At 44.9% G+C, this 18,717-nt stretch overlaps 1 protein-coding gene and 1 long non-coding RNA gene across 5 annotated transcripts in view; both read right to left on the minus strand.

Moving 5' to 3' along the window:
• Positions 1–226: 226 nt before the first annotated feature.
• LOC146194469 (uncharacterized) lies at positions 227–2,373 on the minus strand. Its single transcript, XR_014705882.1, has 2 exons — positions 2,074–2,373; positions 227–582 (listed from the first exon to the last, which is right to left on the minus strand). It is a non-coding gene; the product is annotated as an uncharacterized LOC146194469 (long non-coding RNA).
• A 4,679-nt stretch (positions 2,374–7,052) lies between these two features.
• LOC146194470 (corrinoid adenosyltransferase MMAB-like) overlaps positions 7,053–18,717 on the minus strand; it is a 30,771-nt gene continuing 19,106 nt past the window's right edge. The window contains exons 6-8 of one of the 4 annotated variants that reach the window (XM_084597423.1): positions 13,349–13,413; positions 12,342–12,401; positions 7,053–7,201 (exon numbers count right to left, since the gene is read on the minus strand). In XM_084597423.1, coding sequence (XP_084453549.1) covers positions 7,126–7,201; positions 12,342–12,401; positions 13,349–13,413 — 201 coding nt within the window. In that variant the 3' untranslated portion in view covers positions 7,053–7,125. Of the gene's footprint in view, positions 7,202–11,559; positions 11,629–12,341; positions 12,420–13,348; positions 13,414–18,717 lie in introns of those variants that run through there. The other 3 variants (XM_084597422.1, XM_084597425.1, XM_084597424.1) reach the window with 3 other exon arrangements.

Consider the following 18,717-nt stretch of genomic DNA (forward strand, 5'->3'; position numbering starts at 1 on the left):
AGACATACAACAGATCCGAAGGCATGTCGCCTAGCACACATTACAATAGATGCTGTCAAGAGAGTGCAAGAAGTGGCCGATTCCATGCCAAGTTACTTAAGACAATGCCATGTTTCGGACACCATCACATACAGAGAACTTTTGCTGAGATAACCACAGCTGTGTTATCCCCGCAAGGGTCAAGTGTTGTTGTATATGACAAACTCTTTAATCCATGCCAGGCCTGTTCACATATCAATCTGTTGCTTTAATTCTAAAGGCTGAAAACTAGAGAGGCAAAAAATTGCAGTCACACATTTGTGCTTCTCCACCTCCCGCCACGGCAAATCATGCGTCCAAAATCACTCTGAATGCTTTCCAAATAACACATCAGCAAATGCAAGCCTGACAATATTCCACAACAAGATTAAACACATTGCAAGCAAGGTATTTTAAACTTAACTAGGAGCACGCTCTAAACCAGTAGAAGGAGTGAGAGTATCCATTTGGTCACACCAGTTACAGCGCACTGCACTACCGAGGTAGCAGAGGAATCCAACTGGTGGAAGAAACTCGTACGTCGGCCCCGAGTATTCCTTGCCTCTGCAAATGTAAATAAATGAGAGCAATACTGCAATTACATTTAGTTTGCATAAATTCAGCAAACTCGCTCACAGTAGAATTTGATTCGAGTAAAGCAAGTGAGAGTGCCTGCCGCAGAAGGAAAAAGGCAGCAACGAGACTGGCAGTCAATGCTAGCACAAATACAAATATTTAGCACACTTACAAAACACTGAAATAGCAACAAAGAGACTAAGTTAAATCATGTGTGCAGTAAGTGCGGAATATGCTGCGGCTTGTATGGAACTGTAATGAAGAGTGCTTATAGCAGCAACTTACAAGCTCTTTGACAGGATTACGAGATAGTAGATGCAACGGTGCCTCACTCTCCTCAACAAAACATACCTCAGGTTAATTATTGCTTTGTTTTCAAATAAGCTGTCAATGGCCTTGACAGCAGCTTGAAGCGAAGCACTGCCCACTATTTATGGGGGCATTATTTCTGCTATCATTCTTAGTTTTCTCAAAGTGATGATGCTGCTGGAGCAGGCAAAAGATATATATTAGGGAACTCAGCGGTAGCGACATGCATTCGAAGTGTTAAATCTATATAAATAAGCTCAGCGAGTTCTACCAATGCAGTTATTTTGGTAGTAAAAGGGCAGATACTCTCATGGGCAAGAACCTATGATAGCCCAAGTCACCCTCATTGCTGCATGCACCGATGTGAGTACTCGACAGTGGAACGTGTGAGCATATAAGCACAATAAATTCGTGCGGGTATACGCCCGTATCTTGTAACCATTTCGTGCTGAGCAGTAGGCTCATTTCACTCCGGGGCTCATTTCGCACTGGGCCAGTTTACATTTATACTGTCTCTCAGCTGGCCAGTAACTCCCCTTCTTTAGCACTTCGTCGACACTGCAAAGAAGCTGACCTCTTGCACTGCAGCACCACGTATGGGCCGCATGGATGAATACCTTTCGAGTTTTTTGACAGAAGCACGAACGTTGTTATGGGCCCAGCCACTATGCTGAAGCTGCGAGGAAGGCAATAAAACCTCCTGATCATAAACCAGCGCGTTCACGCTGGCGCACACCAAAATGCCTGCTACTGCCCAAACAAACTAGGCCACAAACGAAGAATCTTTAAAAAAAAAAGCAAATTACAAATTTCCGTGACTGTCGACTCACAACTAGTTTCACATCATCTGCAAGTCGCCGCGTACGTCCCAATACCCCAGTGCACCCCGAAGACAACAGCAACCGGCGACCGATCGGTGCACAGCAGCAGGTATGCAACGGTTGTTTCAAGCGCGAAGAAACGGGATCGACGCCATTATGCAGTCTCCACATGCCTTCGCCCGGAGACTGTCGGGTGATTACGCCGCGTCAGTAATTGTGACTACCGCATAGCTGCACTGCCGTGTAAAAACTCGTTAAAAAAGCTGCAAGACGGTAGCAGAACGCCGACAAGTGCTTTACCTAGAGCTCGCGGGCATGTACGAAGCACCATCATTCGCGTACGACTCACCATAGTCGGAGGCTGCAGACAGGCCAGGGACAGGACCGAAGGCTGCGCTGTTGAATTTAAGGCAACAATCCACGAACTGAATCAGATTTTCACCGAATTTGCATCTATCGGGATGATGCCCCGCAAACTACAACAAGCCGACGCATGAAAAGCGACCTAGGGCTCGCAAGGCGCGAGCATCCGTTGCCCGAAAACGCGCCAGCTTTTGTTCGGGTGGCTCGGGCGCTGTGAAACGGGGTATTTGGCATCTGAGTTTGAGGCTTATTTCCAGAAAAAAGCAAATACTAAAAGTTATTTGACGTCACATCCGTCGAGAGAATCAACGCATCAGTTCCTTACACTGGGTGCGTTCCAATTCTTAGACGTCTAGCAAGACTGCTTCGTAGACGTCTACGTAGACGTCTACAGGTTCGCGTATTGGAACGCGTCTACCTGTTTACGCCTAGCGTCACCTCGCGGCATAAAGGTTGAACTAAAAAGTTTGTACAACTATTATAACGCTGTTTTCTTTAAAGATTTACGACAATACAGGTAAAAATCACGTTTTTAACGGTTCGCCGATTTTTTGCAGCAACAATATTACATGTGTAATCGCCACAATGTAGATGGACTATTAGTAGGTTAACTTGTAGCAGACAGACTTCTCACGCAATGAGCATGCTCACGAATTGACGGAAGATAACGTTAGTCCGTTTTTCCTTTTTTATTACTGATGCTGAAGTGTACATGCTTCTCAGATGTCTCATTCACACAGCTGTAAAAATGAAAACATGCAAAATACTGTAAACTTGAGGCGATTACGGACGAAAGGTGATAACCGGCTACAGCAAACGAAAAACTGTGCCGTTACAAATGTTGTCTGTAGTCACTAGACGAGGAAACCAAAGACAACTTGTTTTAATAATGTACAGGCACAAAAAAATCAATGCGCAACAAGTCGGCATCGTCAGGCGAGTTCGTTCTTCCGAGATTAACTGAAAATCCGCGGAAGAGTTTGCCACGGCTACTACAGCAAGATAGAAGCACACACGTGCGCTGTGCAGCAGCCGTCCTGACTCCCGGCGAGGTGCGACGAGTTCGTCGATAACATCAAGACTGAAGCAGACTGAAGAAAGTCGTCGACAAGTTAAAAAAAGAAGACCAACAGCATCCAACGCACGCTTTCCTCTTAGCGCGGTAAAAGAATCTGCAGTGCTATATCTCACGACCATAAAGACAGCTAAATTAGCCTCTAGCTAGCGCATACATTGACGTAACAACTCACGTTTGAAAGATCGTTCATTATGCATACTCCGACGTTCGCAAAGAGCACGACCACCGTACAGCTACTGCAACCACCGCACGCGCGACTCACTCAGCGCGAAACGCGCTCTGTCCGCCATGTTTAGACAGCAAAGTAGTCTGCATCGATGTTGACTTCGGCGAAGCCGTCTTCGCGAGACTGCTTCGCGAGAATTGGAACGCGTCCCAAGATGGCGGCTGCTCGCGTAGCCGTCTAAGTAGACGTCTACGAGGGGGTATTGGAACGCACCCACTAACTAGAGGGAAAGCTGAGGGCGCTGCACTTCAGCCAGCATGGGCGCGCTAAGAATCATGGGCCGGTGTGCTACTTGTTGCGGGACAGTCGGTTTTTCTCGGGTACGTGGAGTGGCGTTACTGCGATGTTTCTTTTTCGTAATCATCATCATTTGAAGTTGCGTACATAGACCGCGAAAGCCATAGTAGCGAAGGCTCAAAAGCAGACGTCGCCAATAAATGGTTTTTGTTTCCCAAAATGCCACTAAAAACTTTCTTAAGTGATTGCCCAACCATAAATATTTTCATAACGTTTTTTTATTTCAAAGCTTGCCTATTAAGTGCGAAATATTGGTATTTGTGCTGCTCAAAACTAAGCCAATAGGAGAAAGAGCCATCGCTTATATTGGATAAATATCACACTGACATGCTGTTTCTCTCTCTCTTTACAATTTATAGTCACAATATTCAATCTTAGGGCATTATTTACGGTAGAACAACGTTTATCTTTGCATTAGTTTTGGCCAAAAGTTGTAGTTCTGCACTCGGTAGCTCACCGGCCCATGATGCTTTGAGCGCCCATGGTGGCTGAACTGGCCGTCTGGAAACTCCATGTAAACGCCCATAGACGGCAGCACAGCTTTCCCTCTAGGTAAGAGTAAGAAACTCTATGCATCCTCCTTTCCACTTTGGTTCTGGGCGCGCATGCGCAGTTCACGGAGCCGGCTCTCTGCAAGTTCAGGTCACCATGCCAACCAATGCAACCATGCTTTGACTGCTAGATGGATTGCGTTGACGGCGCACCACGCACCAACATTCACAATGATAATGATAGTACTTTCTGACGGGTGTTTTGACCACTGTGCGCTCGATTTTTAATGGCAATTTTAGCGACAAAAGCGGACATGTATCACTAAATCCTGCTAATTTGCTTATATTTTTTATATAGCACATTCCTAATTCATCTGCTGCAAATTTTCAGTATTTGTGTCCACCCTAAAATTAATGTATGGTCGTCTGCTAGTAGGATACGGAATCGCATCACTTTTGAAGCGCCTTCGTGATTTGCCGTGTAGCTGATGCAAATAATTTCTTGAAAGCAGATATGCGCCTTGACTGAACGCGATTTCCAGCCGAGTAGCTCCTAAAATTACAATATATCCAGACACGCGAAACTCGCAGTGGCGGCATGCGGTTCTTCCACTTTCTAATCACGATAATGTAATCATGATTACATTATTTCGCATTAAAACGAAAAATTACGGGGGCACCTAAGTTCCCCCTACAGGTATGCGATAACGTAGGCGACCACCTGGCATATACAGGGTCTTGAATATTTGGGAGCTGGGATTTAAAAAATTCCTATGCAAAATCTACTACCCCATTCGAGCTAAAATAACGTTCGCAAAGTAGCAAAATATCGTCGACGTTATCTGATAAGTGATTCAACATCGGTACTTGCCTAGATTTTCCGAAATAGAGAAAAAACTGCTCTCGGCGGCGTGCACAATTTTCGCAGAAGAGTCGAAAAGCTATTGACATGGTGTGTTATCTGTCGGGCAGCGAGGCAAGCGCGCCAACGGCCGGGATGCAGCTTGTCTCACTGCTCGACAGATGACGTATCATGTCAAAATAGCTTTTCGACTTTCTTCTGCGAAAATTGTGGACGCCACCGAGAGTAGTTTTTTCTCGATTTCGGAAAATCTAGGCAAGTGCCGCTGTTGAATCACTTATCAGATAACGTAGACTATATTTTGCTACTTTGTGAACGTTATTTCAGCTCGAATGGGGTAGTAGACTTTGGAATTTTTTAAATCCCAGCCCCCAAATATTCAAGACCCTGTACAGTCCCGCTTTAACAAAGCCGTATATGAACATACCTGCCTGGGTGTAGTGTGGCTGACTTGGCATCCCAGAGCACTGGAAGGTTGATTCTTATTCTACCTTCCCATCTCAAATGAGTAACACAAGTTGGCAGTTCCCCCCAAATTTCTCATATCATATGTGGCCTGGTTAAGTTGCACAAACTATGCAGCTAAGAATTCTGGCCGGCCATGCCAGCTACCACACCTGCCAGCGTCATGCTGACGGAAAGGCAGAAATGCAAGGTAGAAAGTGGAGAAGTTTGCACCTTCTGATGCCACAATGAAATATGAGCTCACAGAAGAAAAACAGACCCACAAACCCGTGTCAGGTTTTCTGTGTAATGGGACCTTTAACGCTATCACGTTAAACATTGCAACCTCTATGGTTCTCTTAGTGTCAGTATGCTGACTTTCTCCTAACTTTCCCATATATACGCTGATTATGCTACTCGTAGCCCATGGTATGTGCATTCGTATGACATGGTTACAGCAAATACAAACTAGACAAGAATAAATCAAGAATACCCAGAACTAACTCTACTGAAGTACATTTCTGACTCTGCCATCAGCAGAAATGTTGGCTGAGCTTGAATTTTGATGCAGGCGTGTGGAACCCACAGGATGACTAGATAGCAGCTATATTGGCTCCTTTTAGGTGATATTTTGATCAGGTGCCACCTCCTCAATTTTTCCAGGCCAAACATAACCGCCCACAATCCCAAGCGAGGTGCATGGTGGTTGCTGAGCAGCAAAACATTTATTATATCATGTCGTACAATGCTGGCCTGACATTGCTAATGTGAGTATTCCTAACAACTGCGAATTATGTTTGGGAGTATAGCGGGAATGGAGAAAAATGTAGCCGGAAGCAGTGAAAGGAAGTTGATTATGACAAGGGCCTAAGGATGCGTGACCTGATGATGGTGCTACGAGAAACCGCGGAGGGTTGCTACCAGGAAAGCATTATGGTGAAAGCACAGGGAATGAGCATAACAGGAGGGTGACAATAAAATGCACTGAAGGAAAAACGAAACCACACGATAGAAAGCGGAGGAGAAGAGTATGGCAACACAGGTGAGTGGAGTCGTCCTCAAATGGCACCTCTTGATGCACAATACGACCCAGTGAAATAGGAATCCACAGAAGAAAAACGCACCCATGTGCTGCTCAACACGATGTCAACAAGACAATGTGGCTCCTCCTACTCCAGTGACAACTTAAGTCATGCCTAGATCTCATTATTCACAACCAGGCTCTGATCCAACTCCCGGAAAACATCCGCCACTTCTGAAATCATAAAGACTCCTTTGTAACAATAAGAATTGGGCGAGGAGTGTCAAGTGAATAATGATTTTGTGCGGGAAAATAAACCGATACACCGATAAACCGGCTCCCAAATTTCTTACCTCAGCATATCACAAAGCCAAAATACTTGAACTGCACTCAAATTGCGCATCATCGAGCTTTGCAATCATCGGCCAATTTTTTTTGCCGCCGAAGGCTGCGTGGAAAGCATGGACATATATATTCTTTCACATAGCATACTTCTAAAAACAGGCAGACTTAAATGCAAAAATAAAGCATGCATGGGGCAGCGAGTAATAACAAGGCCATTTATTCGTGCCATGCACCATTCAGAAACACAGAGAGGGTCCACTGCTCTGCAGCCGTTTCACTTGTAGATCACTTCCTCGGCATTCTCGTGGTGAGAACAGATTCGCGCAGCTACAAACAAGTAGTCGCTCAACCTGCAGATTGTGCACATGAAAAAAAATTTAGAAGTGGCATGACTGTACGCCATTTTTGCACATTGTGCTGACATTGAGATTTAACATTGCGATGATTGCAAAGACAGCACTGATCCTGCTAATTACGTCACCGTCAGCTACAGATAAGGTAGTGATAACACGAGCCTGCTATGTTCTTAATGGTCCACTGCATATGTACAGAGCATAAATAGGTTGGCCGCTCTGTGACAATGATAGCGTATTGCCCAATAAGCAACGCATCACTTTTTTTTTTTCAAACATTTCTTTTTTTTATTTCCAAGCAACCTGAAAAGGAGATGCAACTGCTGTTTAGAAAATGGCTCAAAAAGGTTGCTGTGACAGTTTGCCTACAAATGAGAATAGCAGTACAATACTCTTGCTCATACGTTTCTAACATGAAATATTATCTTAAAATAAAGGATAAATAAGGGACAAAGGAGTGCCGGTGGTGCTTCGCCAATAGAGCTGCAAAGGTACAGCAGCATGAGCGGTTGTTAACGTGGCTTTCAGCACGAGTCCACGCCTTTCAAACCCATCAACAGATGCAAAACACCGGGTACCGCCACTTCTAAAACAGTTCTGGGCACATCGTGGCAACATCACAGTTTGCAAACAGCTACAACTTCTAAAGGATTCCAAACTAGTGATTCCATGAGCGCTGCAGAAAGAAATGCTGCAAAGAGTCCTCATCAAGGCATCGTCCGCTGCTGCACGTACGCAAAGGAGTCGTTCTGGTGGCCAGGAATCAGCCAAAAAATTGCAAGAACTGTAGCAAACTGCCAAACATGTGCACAAGAGAGCATCCAATTTTGTGAACCAATGAAGCCCTCTGAAACAGCAGAGCTCCCATGGGAAAAAAATTGAAGTTGATTTATTCGAGATGAAAGGAGCTGTCTATCTCGTCGTCAATTATCACTCCAGGTATCCAGAGCTGGCCCTGCTGAATCGAGGAACGTCGTCGGAGATAGTCATCTAACACCTGAAAAGCATCTTCGCCAGGCACGGGATCCAGAAAACTGTGTTATCAGACAATGAACCACAGTTTGTATCGCTTGCTTTCATTAATTTTTCAAGTCATTATGGCTTCAAACATGTCACAACGAGTCCTCGTTACCCACAGGCTAACGGAGAAGTTGAGCGCATGGCAGGGACACTTAAAAGGCTCCTTAAGAAGGTGCAGGAATGCTACATTGCCCTGCCGAACTATAGAAATTCACCGGGCCCAACCGGCTACAGTCCAGCTCAACTGCTCATGAGTCGTTGCTTACGATCAAGAGTACCATGCATGCCAGCTACACTAAACCTCGAGTAGTAAGCGCCTCTTGGAAAAAGCAAGACAAAAAATACAGGCATAAGCAAAAGCTGTATTTTGACAGACATCATGCTGCTAAACCTCTTCCCAGGTTGTCCGCAGGGGACCATGTGTGGCTGCGAGACAGATGTGCCGGAGGCACAGTCTTTCGTCTGGCCTCGACACCCGGGTCTCACTGGATCCAGAATCAAGGGGGAGCCCTACGTCAAAACAGACGTCATCTGTTACTCCTCCCAAAGGGAGAAGAAACCGGGCCCTCACCGGACCAGGGTGAACAAGCCAGTCAGCCTACGGAAACAACCGACAAGGGTGTGAAACAAACTGTTTCGAATTCGCCTGGCAAGACCATCGTGGCAAAGCAGTTGTCCAACAACGAAAAGAATGTACCCAAAGAGACACCTTCAAGCCCAGTGCAAATAACAACGCGATATGGGCGCGTCGTACGACCGCCAAAAAGACTCTGCTCTGATGAGTAAATTGAAAAGTACTTTTTCCATCCTTGTGGACCCACACAGTGCTTGTAAACAGGGGAAGATCTGGCGCCATCCTGAGACGCACTGTGCACGCCCGTCCTTTCCCTTTCCTTTCCCTCACCCAGCTCTCATGAATGTCATGTGACCGCTGTGGCGGTGTATATATTTGATGGCTAAACATTAAAGAAGGCCAGTCTTGGTCAGGATACCACGAGCGTCTGTCTGCTTATCTGATAAGGGCCATGGAAGTAGCTCCACAGTTTCAGTGTTTAAAAGTTTCAGAAGAGAAAAATTTATCCTGGCCGAGAGTGGATCCTAATGAATACAATCACCCCTGTAATTTAAACCTAGTCCACCTCAAAGTAACCCACAAAACATATTGAACTAAGATGATGCCTTGCGAGTCAATCAATTCTAATGCTGCAAAAGGGCAACCTGTGCTGAAGTTTTCCGTGTATATCACAGCAGCATAACATGTGGCTTTTCAACAGCAGCGCATGAAAAAGCATAATGATGACTGTTTGCATCAAGAAGTTCTTAGTGCAGTCATTATGCTTTTCCATGCCATCTGCTGCACTCACAGGCTCACCACTCTCTGGAAGTTACACATGGCACCTGTCAGCGAACTGGACTAAAATGAGAGAAGTTAGGCAACTAATTTTATCAGCCACACATGTGCCTCTGTCATGAAATCGGCGCACATTTTCATCAAGCCGGTACGGCGCGAGGCCTGCGCGGCGTCGCGTGCAAGAGCATGGAGAGAAAAGCCTCCTTCCCCGCGCGGGAGAGCGCATAGCTTTGTACGCGTTGCTGTCACCCTCTTTCCTATTGCCCGGGGAGGACGGTGGTTCATCGGAATGGAATCCGCCAGAAAATTCCAGAATCTTCTATGGGACCTAGCCAACGACGACGCGCGGCTCGACGGGAGGAGAAGAGAGAGCTATAACCAGCGAAGCTAAGTGTGTGTGCGCGCTAGCTTTGACGCGTGCTAACAAACAGACGCGGCGCGTCCTATTTAAAGCGACCGCGCCGCTTGTTGAGTGAGTCAGTCAGTTCGTCAGTGCTTTGCGACGTGCTTGCCTGTGCTTCGGCTGGACTCCCGGGGATCACCCGCTGCTGGCAAACCCACGAACCTGCAAGGGAGCGGCGCTCGTCTCGTATGGCGGCCACATCGTGACTCTTGAGGCGTCGTACTGCAACAGTGCCCGGTGAACAATTTGGTGTTTGTTTATGCAACTCTCTCGTGTTTGATCTGTTGGAAAGCCTCTGTGTTATTGAATCATTCTGTAGTTGAATGCTTAGCGTTTGTATTCTGTGAACCTCTCGTCCGTGTATTTCAAGTGATCTTGTGTATTCCTTTGTATCGTCTCTTGCTGTGTATAAATTGTGTTTTGTTTGTTACTTCTGACTCCGATCCTTACTCTGGTTTTAACCGGCGACAGCTGGGCACCAAACGGCCACCCCCTTCTGTCACTACAAGGTAGTTGAATTCTGGCTGAGCTTGCCACGCAGGTCGAGGGCATCTCCTTTGCGACCGGAACAGCTACCCCCACTCACTCTAAGGGTGTCTGGGAGTGTGCGCACCGTTAAGGGTGCATCGTTAATAATAATACCCCCTTAATTATTAACGGGTGACAGCCTCTAATAATGCAGAATGCGGATGCACATTTTAGCGACTACACAGCAGAAACCTTACACCAACGGTGGAACAATGTAAGCGCCACCTTGGAGCTGTAGGTTGCAAATGCATTTCCCCATGCTCACACTGCATTTGTAAGTTCTCACATAGGTGTCTACTATAGGGAGCTAGCATAAAGCGATGCATGCTGGGTAATCCATCATGATGTTGTCGATGGCAGCAGATGGCACAGCACTGAAATGCCACATAGACTCGTCTACATGGTCGCGTAGTGCGCAGACGATGCTTGCGCGATTGAACAGGCCGTCTGCGGGTTCTTCACAACTCCAAACATACGTCTGCACGAGGGCGAGAAGGCAAATGATTCATCTAGTGACACTGACAAGAATGGCTCGCACGGGCCAACACACGCGAGATCAACGCCAATCCAGGCAAGTATCAAACTACTCGCAACTTGACTCGCAAGAAATGAAATCAGGAATGTTGGCGATGTTGACGGGCGGCCAGGTCTAGACGCATAGTGCAGTCATTCGTTTGCGCTTGCAGAGGCGTAGCTTGAACAGGTCCGCAACGCAGCACTTTGTATTTCTTTGCAGCGCTTTGCAAATCAGGCACAGCATTGACGAGTACATTCCTCAGGAATGAAAAGCCGCGTGTTTGCTTGGTGGATTGTCGAAAACGACAAGACACTTGCTCTATTCAGCCTGGCTGCACTGAACTCCATCTGTTGTCAGCGACAACATCATAGCGGATTACCCAGCATGCATCGCTTCACGCAAGCTCCCTATATAGTCAAACCTTGTTATATTATAACAAACAAGTGAAGAAATCATAAAAGTGTTCAATATAGCGAAAATTCATAATACGAAACTTAATAAGGAATGCATGCGAATGCAGTATGATTTAGTTACTGAAGGGACAGAAGCTCAGGCAATCCTTGATCCTTGCTCGAGAAATGGGAAGACTTTCTCAATTTTGGAGACTGCAAAAAAAAACGAGCGCAAATGGTTTGACTTCCCCACACAACACTGCTAACCCACAACATTTTCAAATGGCAGACCAAGAGGCAGCTAGGATGGCTTTTCCGCATTGCAGCCATGCAGTATGGAAAACGGTATGTCAGAGAAAAAGCTATCATCGTTTTCACCACCTCCGTGACAATCAACAAGAACGCATGATGACTACAAGGCTATAATCATCTATGCCGCTGCTTCCATGGCGCTTCTGGTGTGGACTCATGTTTAACGCAGTGTTAACAACCACACATGCTGTTCTGTCTTTGCAATACTGTTGGTAAATGTCAGATATTAACACTATAAAGTGCAAACCTTGGTGCAAACGCTCACTGCACCACTGCCAGCAATTTGTGTACTGCGGCAAAGCCTGCTACTTGTGATCTGAGCGAGCGCTGCTTGGCGCTGGGAGTTTGATACATCTGTTTCATAGCTAACTGAGTTTGATAATTTAACTAGAAATGAAACGTGTTTGTTGAAAATATTTGGAGAAAGTTCGAAGTAGCCAGTAGTTCGTAATATATGGGTTAGTAATATCAAGGTTTGACTATAAAAAACTGGCTCCTTTTACTCTCCCACTGCACCACGTACGTTCAGTACAATGTTTTTTTCCTTTCACTTTCTTTACCTCTCAAAAGTAAAATGTAATAATCAAATGAGAATTGATGTCTCATGCATTCACCTGTTTATGTATCGCATCACAACTTCATCCACTTCATCATCCAGGAAAAGAGTAGTCACCCTGAGCACGAACAGACAACTGACATCATGATTAAATTGTGGCACACAAAATGAGATGCAGACTGAATTAGAAGTGGCAACAGGTATTCAGGCACGAGTCTTTGTTCCAAGTCTCTGTTAAAGGTGAACAATGCACAGATTCTTGGAAGTAACAGCAGTAGCCCATCTTGGCACTAGAATTCACCAAGTAACCTCCCTTAATAAAATATCTACTATGTGTTGGAGCTTAGACTCCTGGGAGCACAAAGCTTTTTCTGGCATTGCACACTAACATAAAACATCGTACAGAAGCCCCATGCAGCAATGGAAAATATATATATAGGTGTAATGACACTGGTTTACCCTTTTTACAGCTCCTCAATTGTTGTTGCATGCAAATGCGCCATCCATGCTGCACTAAACCACTCCAGAGAAAGGCGTCCGTCAAAGTTGTGCCAATCATGGCAGTTTGAGGAATTGATAGCGACTCAGAGGCACGCTAACGATAAACATAAGTTGGCTCGTATGAATGGATATCAGTCTTCTAATCAAACAACGCTAAATAGAGTTTATAAGCTAGGAAAGGCTAATGAAAATTAACTGTAGGTGTCGCAAACCTCACCAGTTTTCGCAAGTCAACTTCAGTGCATCAAGATGATTTTTTCACACAGATCCCTAGGGCTAATCTACAAAGCCAGTTACTACTTCCAAACGATAATTATGAAGTCCATTTAAGATCTTTATGTCAAGTTTCAAACCTAAATTTTGCTCAGCAATAAACAGGCCTTTTAGTCTGTCGAACAAATGTCACAGAGCCAGAAAGCGCCACATAAACAGTTTTTACTCAGAACTAAAGTACTATGGTGCCGTCTTTAATGCGCTTTTAAGAGCCAATAAAGTAACACACACCAAGTGGGGAAAACTGTAGCACAAGCAGAAAACAAGACAAGTTTGGGACGTGGTATATACCTTCGTTCAGCACGCCGACAGACTGAGCGGGCCACATGTAGAGCAGCACCAGCCGGGCTACCAGACTTGTAAAATAAAAGAGGGTGGAAAAAAAGACACATTTTTTTCATCTATAAAACCATTCGTTCATTATACTGTAAACACAAATTATCCTATAAGGGAGTAAAAAGGGAGTGAACTGTCTTCTAGCGCACTCCTTTTCTAGGAGCAAGGTTTCCAGCCCAAGCCCTGAGGCAGATTTCCATGAGTAAAAATGTGGAATAATTATGCTGGCAATAAAAAATTTCATCGTCAACACATTAAACTTCTTGCAGTTACCAATGTTCTAACTGACGTTTCAATCTTATCAAAGATGTTAACCTCAGGAACTTTAATGCTAGTTAAATTATGGGCGTGATCGTAGAGGTGGTCTGACAAAGAGCACCCAGCTCCTTTGCCCGCTTGCCCAGCGATATGTTGCTGTTGGAGACAAACTTCTTGAACAAGGGTCATTTATTTAATACTGGGCCAAGTGCAGGGCAATTGGAAAAAAAGGCACATACGAGAAGCAGCTGAGGCTCAGTACGCTCTTCCGATTTCATGCCAAAACATCACCTTAAGGGGGGACGAGGGTCTTAAAACTAACTTTTTTAGTTATGGCTAGAATCTCACGAAACTTTGCACACAGATGTGGTTTTCTCTCCTGATTTCAAAAATGTAATTACAATTGAGCTGGTGGTATTAGATCAAAAGTTATCTAACAAAGTCAAGAGCATAATTAGTGAATTTCTTACGCAGCTTTAATGAACTTTCTCATTGCATTTCGTTGCTTTTAATTACATAGATTGATAGCCAAAGTCTTCCCATACCCGATGACATCCTTCGTTTTCCTCAAAAAGACATGTCATTCTCACATATTATGGTGAGAGTAAAAGGCTGCATTATTTGAAACGAACTCATTAAGCTAATCTCAAATTGACATTTATCCATTGCCTAAACTAAAAAACTAAAAATGTCATCGGGTACTTCATTTCTCTCTGAAGAAAATGGTACCAAAGTTATTTGTGTGAACTAAAAAGAAGTTATCAAAACCCTGCGTAAGACTGTAGAGATCGACCAAAAATATGAAACTGAGAAAACGGCATTTGAAGTTTGACCACATATTATAACTTGAACAATCAGTAGCCTCACTGTGATATTTCTCACCAAAAATGGCATGCTCTTCCCATTTCCAAAACTGTCTTTGGATTTTGAATATGTCAACTAAAACTGAAACTATCACCATTACCCCATGGCCAAGGTAGTGTATGCCATTAGGAAATCAGCAAAATTTTTTGACATGCAATATTATTTTATTGGCAATTTGAAAAAATCTCGATAGAGTGATGTAAGTGTTGGATCACCCCCTGATCTTTTCAATATGACTGCAGTGGTGCTAAATTTGTCATTGTCACTCGGCGACAATGTAGAGAAAAAGCACAGTAAGGCTGAATGCAGTGTCCAGAAACAGCACTGAGAAAAACGTATTTGCATTTTGAGACAACCTTTAACTTTTGCTACACTGCAGCTATGGTAATATAAATGGAATCGTTGAGGCTTTGTTCTTTATGAGGAAGGCTATATACTAAACATATAACAGTACCCTCCCCAAATACTGGTAAAAGCTTGTCACAAAGTCTAAATATACCGCCACTAGAACCAGCGGGAGAAGCTTTATTTACAACTTCATATGCCTGTGGTAGTGCCCTTCAAGGCAAACAGATACTCAAAATTGCGATAAAACGGTCTTGCACTATTAATAAACCTGCACAAAGTTTAAGGCTGAAGCACAGCGGCATACTGAAATGACCTAATAAATTGGCTAATGTTGCAGAATGAAACTTTGCTACTTTGCTACTTTGCTGTACAGCGCATGCAGGGCCGCACGCCGAGTCCCTTGCTGGAGCTAAAGTTCGAACTTTCACACCCCTTGAGCGCAGCGACGCGATTACTTAGACAATGTGAAAAAAAAAAAAAAACAAAAAAAAAAAACGAAGCCGTCCGCGGAAAATGAACGCGGGCAACGGCGCGATGACAGGCTCGCCCGTCGTCGACGCGATAAAAAAGCAACGAAGTGGTAGCGTCGGTGAGGACCATGAGTATCAGCTGAACAGTTAAATATATCGATGCTATCTTTGATGCCTCTGAACCGCTCGCAAACGATTATATGCCGCCGGACGTGCTGCAGCTAGGTCGAGCACACGCCGCGCGACCCTGGCAGCGCGCCGCCGCACTCGTTCTTCGACGCGCACTCGCTAGGCGCTTCCGTTTTCAATACACTCCTGATACGGCTACGTCTACCGAGCTACGTCTAAAGACCAGCACCGGCTGCGGGAACGACTGATAACGATCGCGAAAACGCATCATAAACGAGCGAAGCAGCAGCCGCGACGAAGAACGTTAAAAACAAACAAACAAAAAAAATGGCGTCAGTCGCGCTGGCCAATGGGAAGCGCGAGACGAGGGGCTCGCTTCGCTAGCGCGCGCTCCAGCCAATCAACGGACCGGAAACGGCTTTCGGAAAACCCGCGACGGTGGTCGTTCTGTTTGAGCGACGTCATTTGGAGATGTCGCAAAATGCGCACAAAGAAACAAGCTTCAAAACAAGTCCAAGATGGCGGCGGCCAGCCGGCTGCTTCACCCGCGGCGCGCGCGGGAAGTTCGAACAATTTTCACCCCTTTTTTGGCCACTTCGAGGCTCCCGTGGCGTTTTAAAAGTCGATTTTACCGCATTTCCCGATCGAATTCAGTGTTGATATTTTGAAGGCTAGTGCTCAAAGGTACAGACATTCCGAAAATGCATTTTTCTCAAAATCAATTTTTCGCCCATTTTTGACCAGTTTAAGACCCGCGTCCCCCCTTAAATAACGTTTTTCAGCATTCTGAGCCACACTTCACAAACCAATCAGAACCAAACTTTCTATGGCCAATCAGATGACAATATAGTAACTTAAATGGGCCAATGGCGCACCGGTGCCAAGAAGATTTTTTTTTTTTCCAGCACCGCACACTTCCTCGAAACCGTTAAGAGCCTTGGCACTAGGCTACAGCTCTACAGACATCAAAAAGCACTCTAATGAATGATAACAGCGTGCACCAAGGGCCACACGTGTGGTCCAAAGAGCGGTAGCGGTCCCCATTACGTCTCTGTTTTGAGGCATCTGTTTGCGCTTCGCCTCCTCAACAGCCATAAACCACCTCCCATCTCAGAACCCGAAGGTCTCGAGCGGCCGGCTAACAGCTATTATATTGTGTACACCAACACAAACAGGGCTCCACGCTATTTATAACCTGGTACCATAACTCCTTTCCATGCCCCTCTATCTCATACCTATTACAATTCCAAAGCACCCTGTGTTTGATAATATCTGAATTTCTCTTTCCTTTGTCTTTGTCTTCTTTTTCCTTTTCTTGTTCCAGATAAAGCATATGCCTTCATTTAGCCATATGTCCAGGTATTTATATTTCTCAACATGGTCAATTTTTGTTTTCTGTATCTCTACTGGGTCGCCTTTGTCATCATTTATATACCATTATCCCCGATTTTTCTTTACTGAATTGCAGCCCCAACTCAGCACCCTCTGTCCCACAGATTCTTATCATTAGCTTCTGCAGCCCATCCCACTTGTCTGCCGGCAGGACAATGTCATCTGCATACATCAATACCTGTAGCACTTGGCTTACTTTCTGTCTTCCCTGCATATATCCCAGGTCTGCTCTAACGTCACTCTTTTCAAGGCTTTTTTCCATCTGACTCATATAGTATATCATGAATAGCAGGGGTGACAAGCCCAGCCTTGCCTGAGTCCTTTTACTTTTGCTGGCTTTGTTGTTTGTCCTTCCCATGTTATGATAGCCTCGTTATCTGTATATACCCTTTCTAGGAACCTGACCATGCTGCCATTCAATCTATATCCTTTTAATTGCTCCCACAGCTCACCCAGACCAACATTATCATATGCCCCTTTAATGTCCAAAAAGGCTAACCATAGAGGTCTATTACTTGTCGCTGCTATCTCTATGCACTGGGTTATTATAAACAAGTTATCCTCCAGTCTCCTGTACTTGCGGAAACCATTCTGTAGCTCACCTAGTATCTCCTCACCCTCTGTCCATTCTTCTAGTCTACTCGTAACAAGTTGCATTGCCAGTCTATATATGAATGAGGTGACTGTAATTGGTCTGTAAGATTTAATGTTGTCCTTGCTTCCCTTAAGGCCATTTCACATGATGCAATTCTCGCCGCAGCAGAGTGCGATTTCAGCCGCACAGCGACAGAAGGGCACGCCGCACTGTCGCAGCGATCGTTGTGAATGAGGCGGCCCCCAGCCAATGGAATTCAGCCTGATGTGACTTATACACAGCTGCGTACAAAACGAAAAAGTTAAAAATGTCTATTTTGCATAAAGTGCTTTATATTCTGATAAAAGGACATAAATTAGATACAATATTTAATCTTACGCGTGTTCTTCCTTTATTGTTGGTAAAATCACACCGATAGAAATCGCTGGCGCCGCAAGCATATGAAAGGGCCGGTGCGATTGGCACCACAACGACACTGCGACTGAACTGAAAATTTTCGTGCACGTCGCATCATGTGAAACAGCCTTTACCTTTATAAACTATTGTCATCCCGCTCAATTTCCAATCTTTTGGTACCTCTCTTCCCTCTATTATTTGTTCAATCAGATCTCATAGTTTCAATTTGCTTTTTTGACCCAGTATGCTAATCAATCTCACGGGTATGCCGTCAGGCCCTGTCGCTGTTCCTGCGGGTATCTTCCTTTCTATTCAGTCCCAATCCTTTGCAGTTGTCTCTCTTCATTCCTCTTTTTCAGACCTATTGCCTTCAATATTTTCATACCTTTCTCGTGCGTCCTCCCCAGGCTCTGCAACTGTAGCCTCTATTATGTTCCTGATATAATCCTATGCTTCCTCTCCTTCCTTCCTGTGTCGTCAGTGGCCGTTGTATCCCCTCTGTCTTATTTTCTTATGCTCTTATGTGCTCCCAAAACATTTACGCGGTGCTTCTATCTTTTTTATTAATCTTCATCCACTGGACTCCGGCTTTTCCCATTTTATCCTGCATTAATGTTGCCACCTCCCTTTCCCTCTCAAGGTACTCCTTCCATTTTAATTATACTTCTTCTTGAGTGGCCCCTTTTTTTCTTTGCTGATCTGTGTGCCCTGGATGCACCTTGGTATCTCACTATGGCAGCCTTGGCCTCCATGTCCCATCAGCTTTTTGGTTTATGTTTCCCTTTTTTTCTTCCCTGCTTAAGTTGGCCCCTCTCAAGCTCTTTCTTTATGACACCTACTAGGTCTTCATATGTCCACTCCCTATTTGGTTG

The sequence above is a fragment of the Amblyomma maculatum genome, chromosome 3 (genome assembly GCF_055883805.1).
Source record: "Amblyomma maculatum isolate TAMU_Amacu chromosome 3, ASM5588380v1, whole genome shotgun sequence".
Taxonomy (NCBI): Eukaryota; Metazoa; Arthropoda; class Arachnida; order Ixodida; family Ixodidae; genus Amblyomma; species Amblyomma maculatum.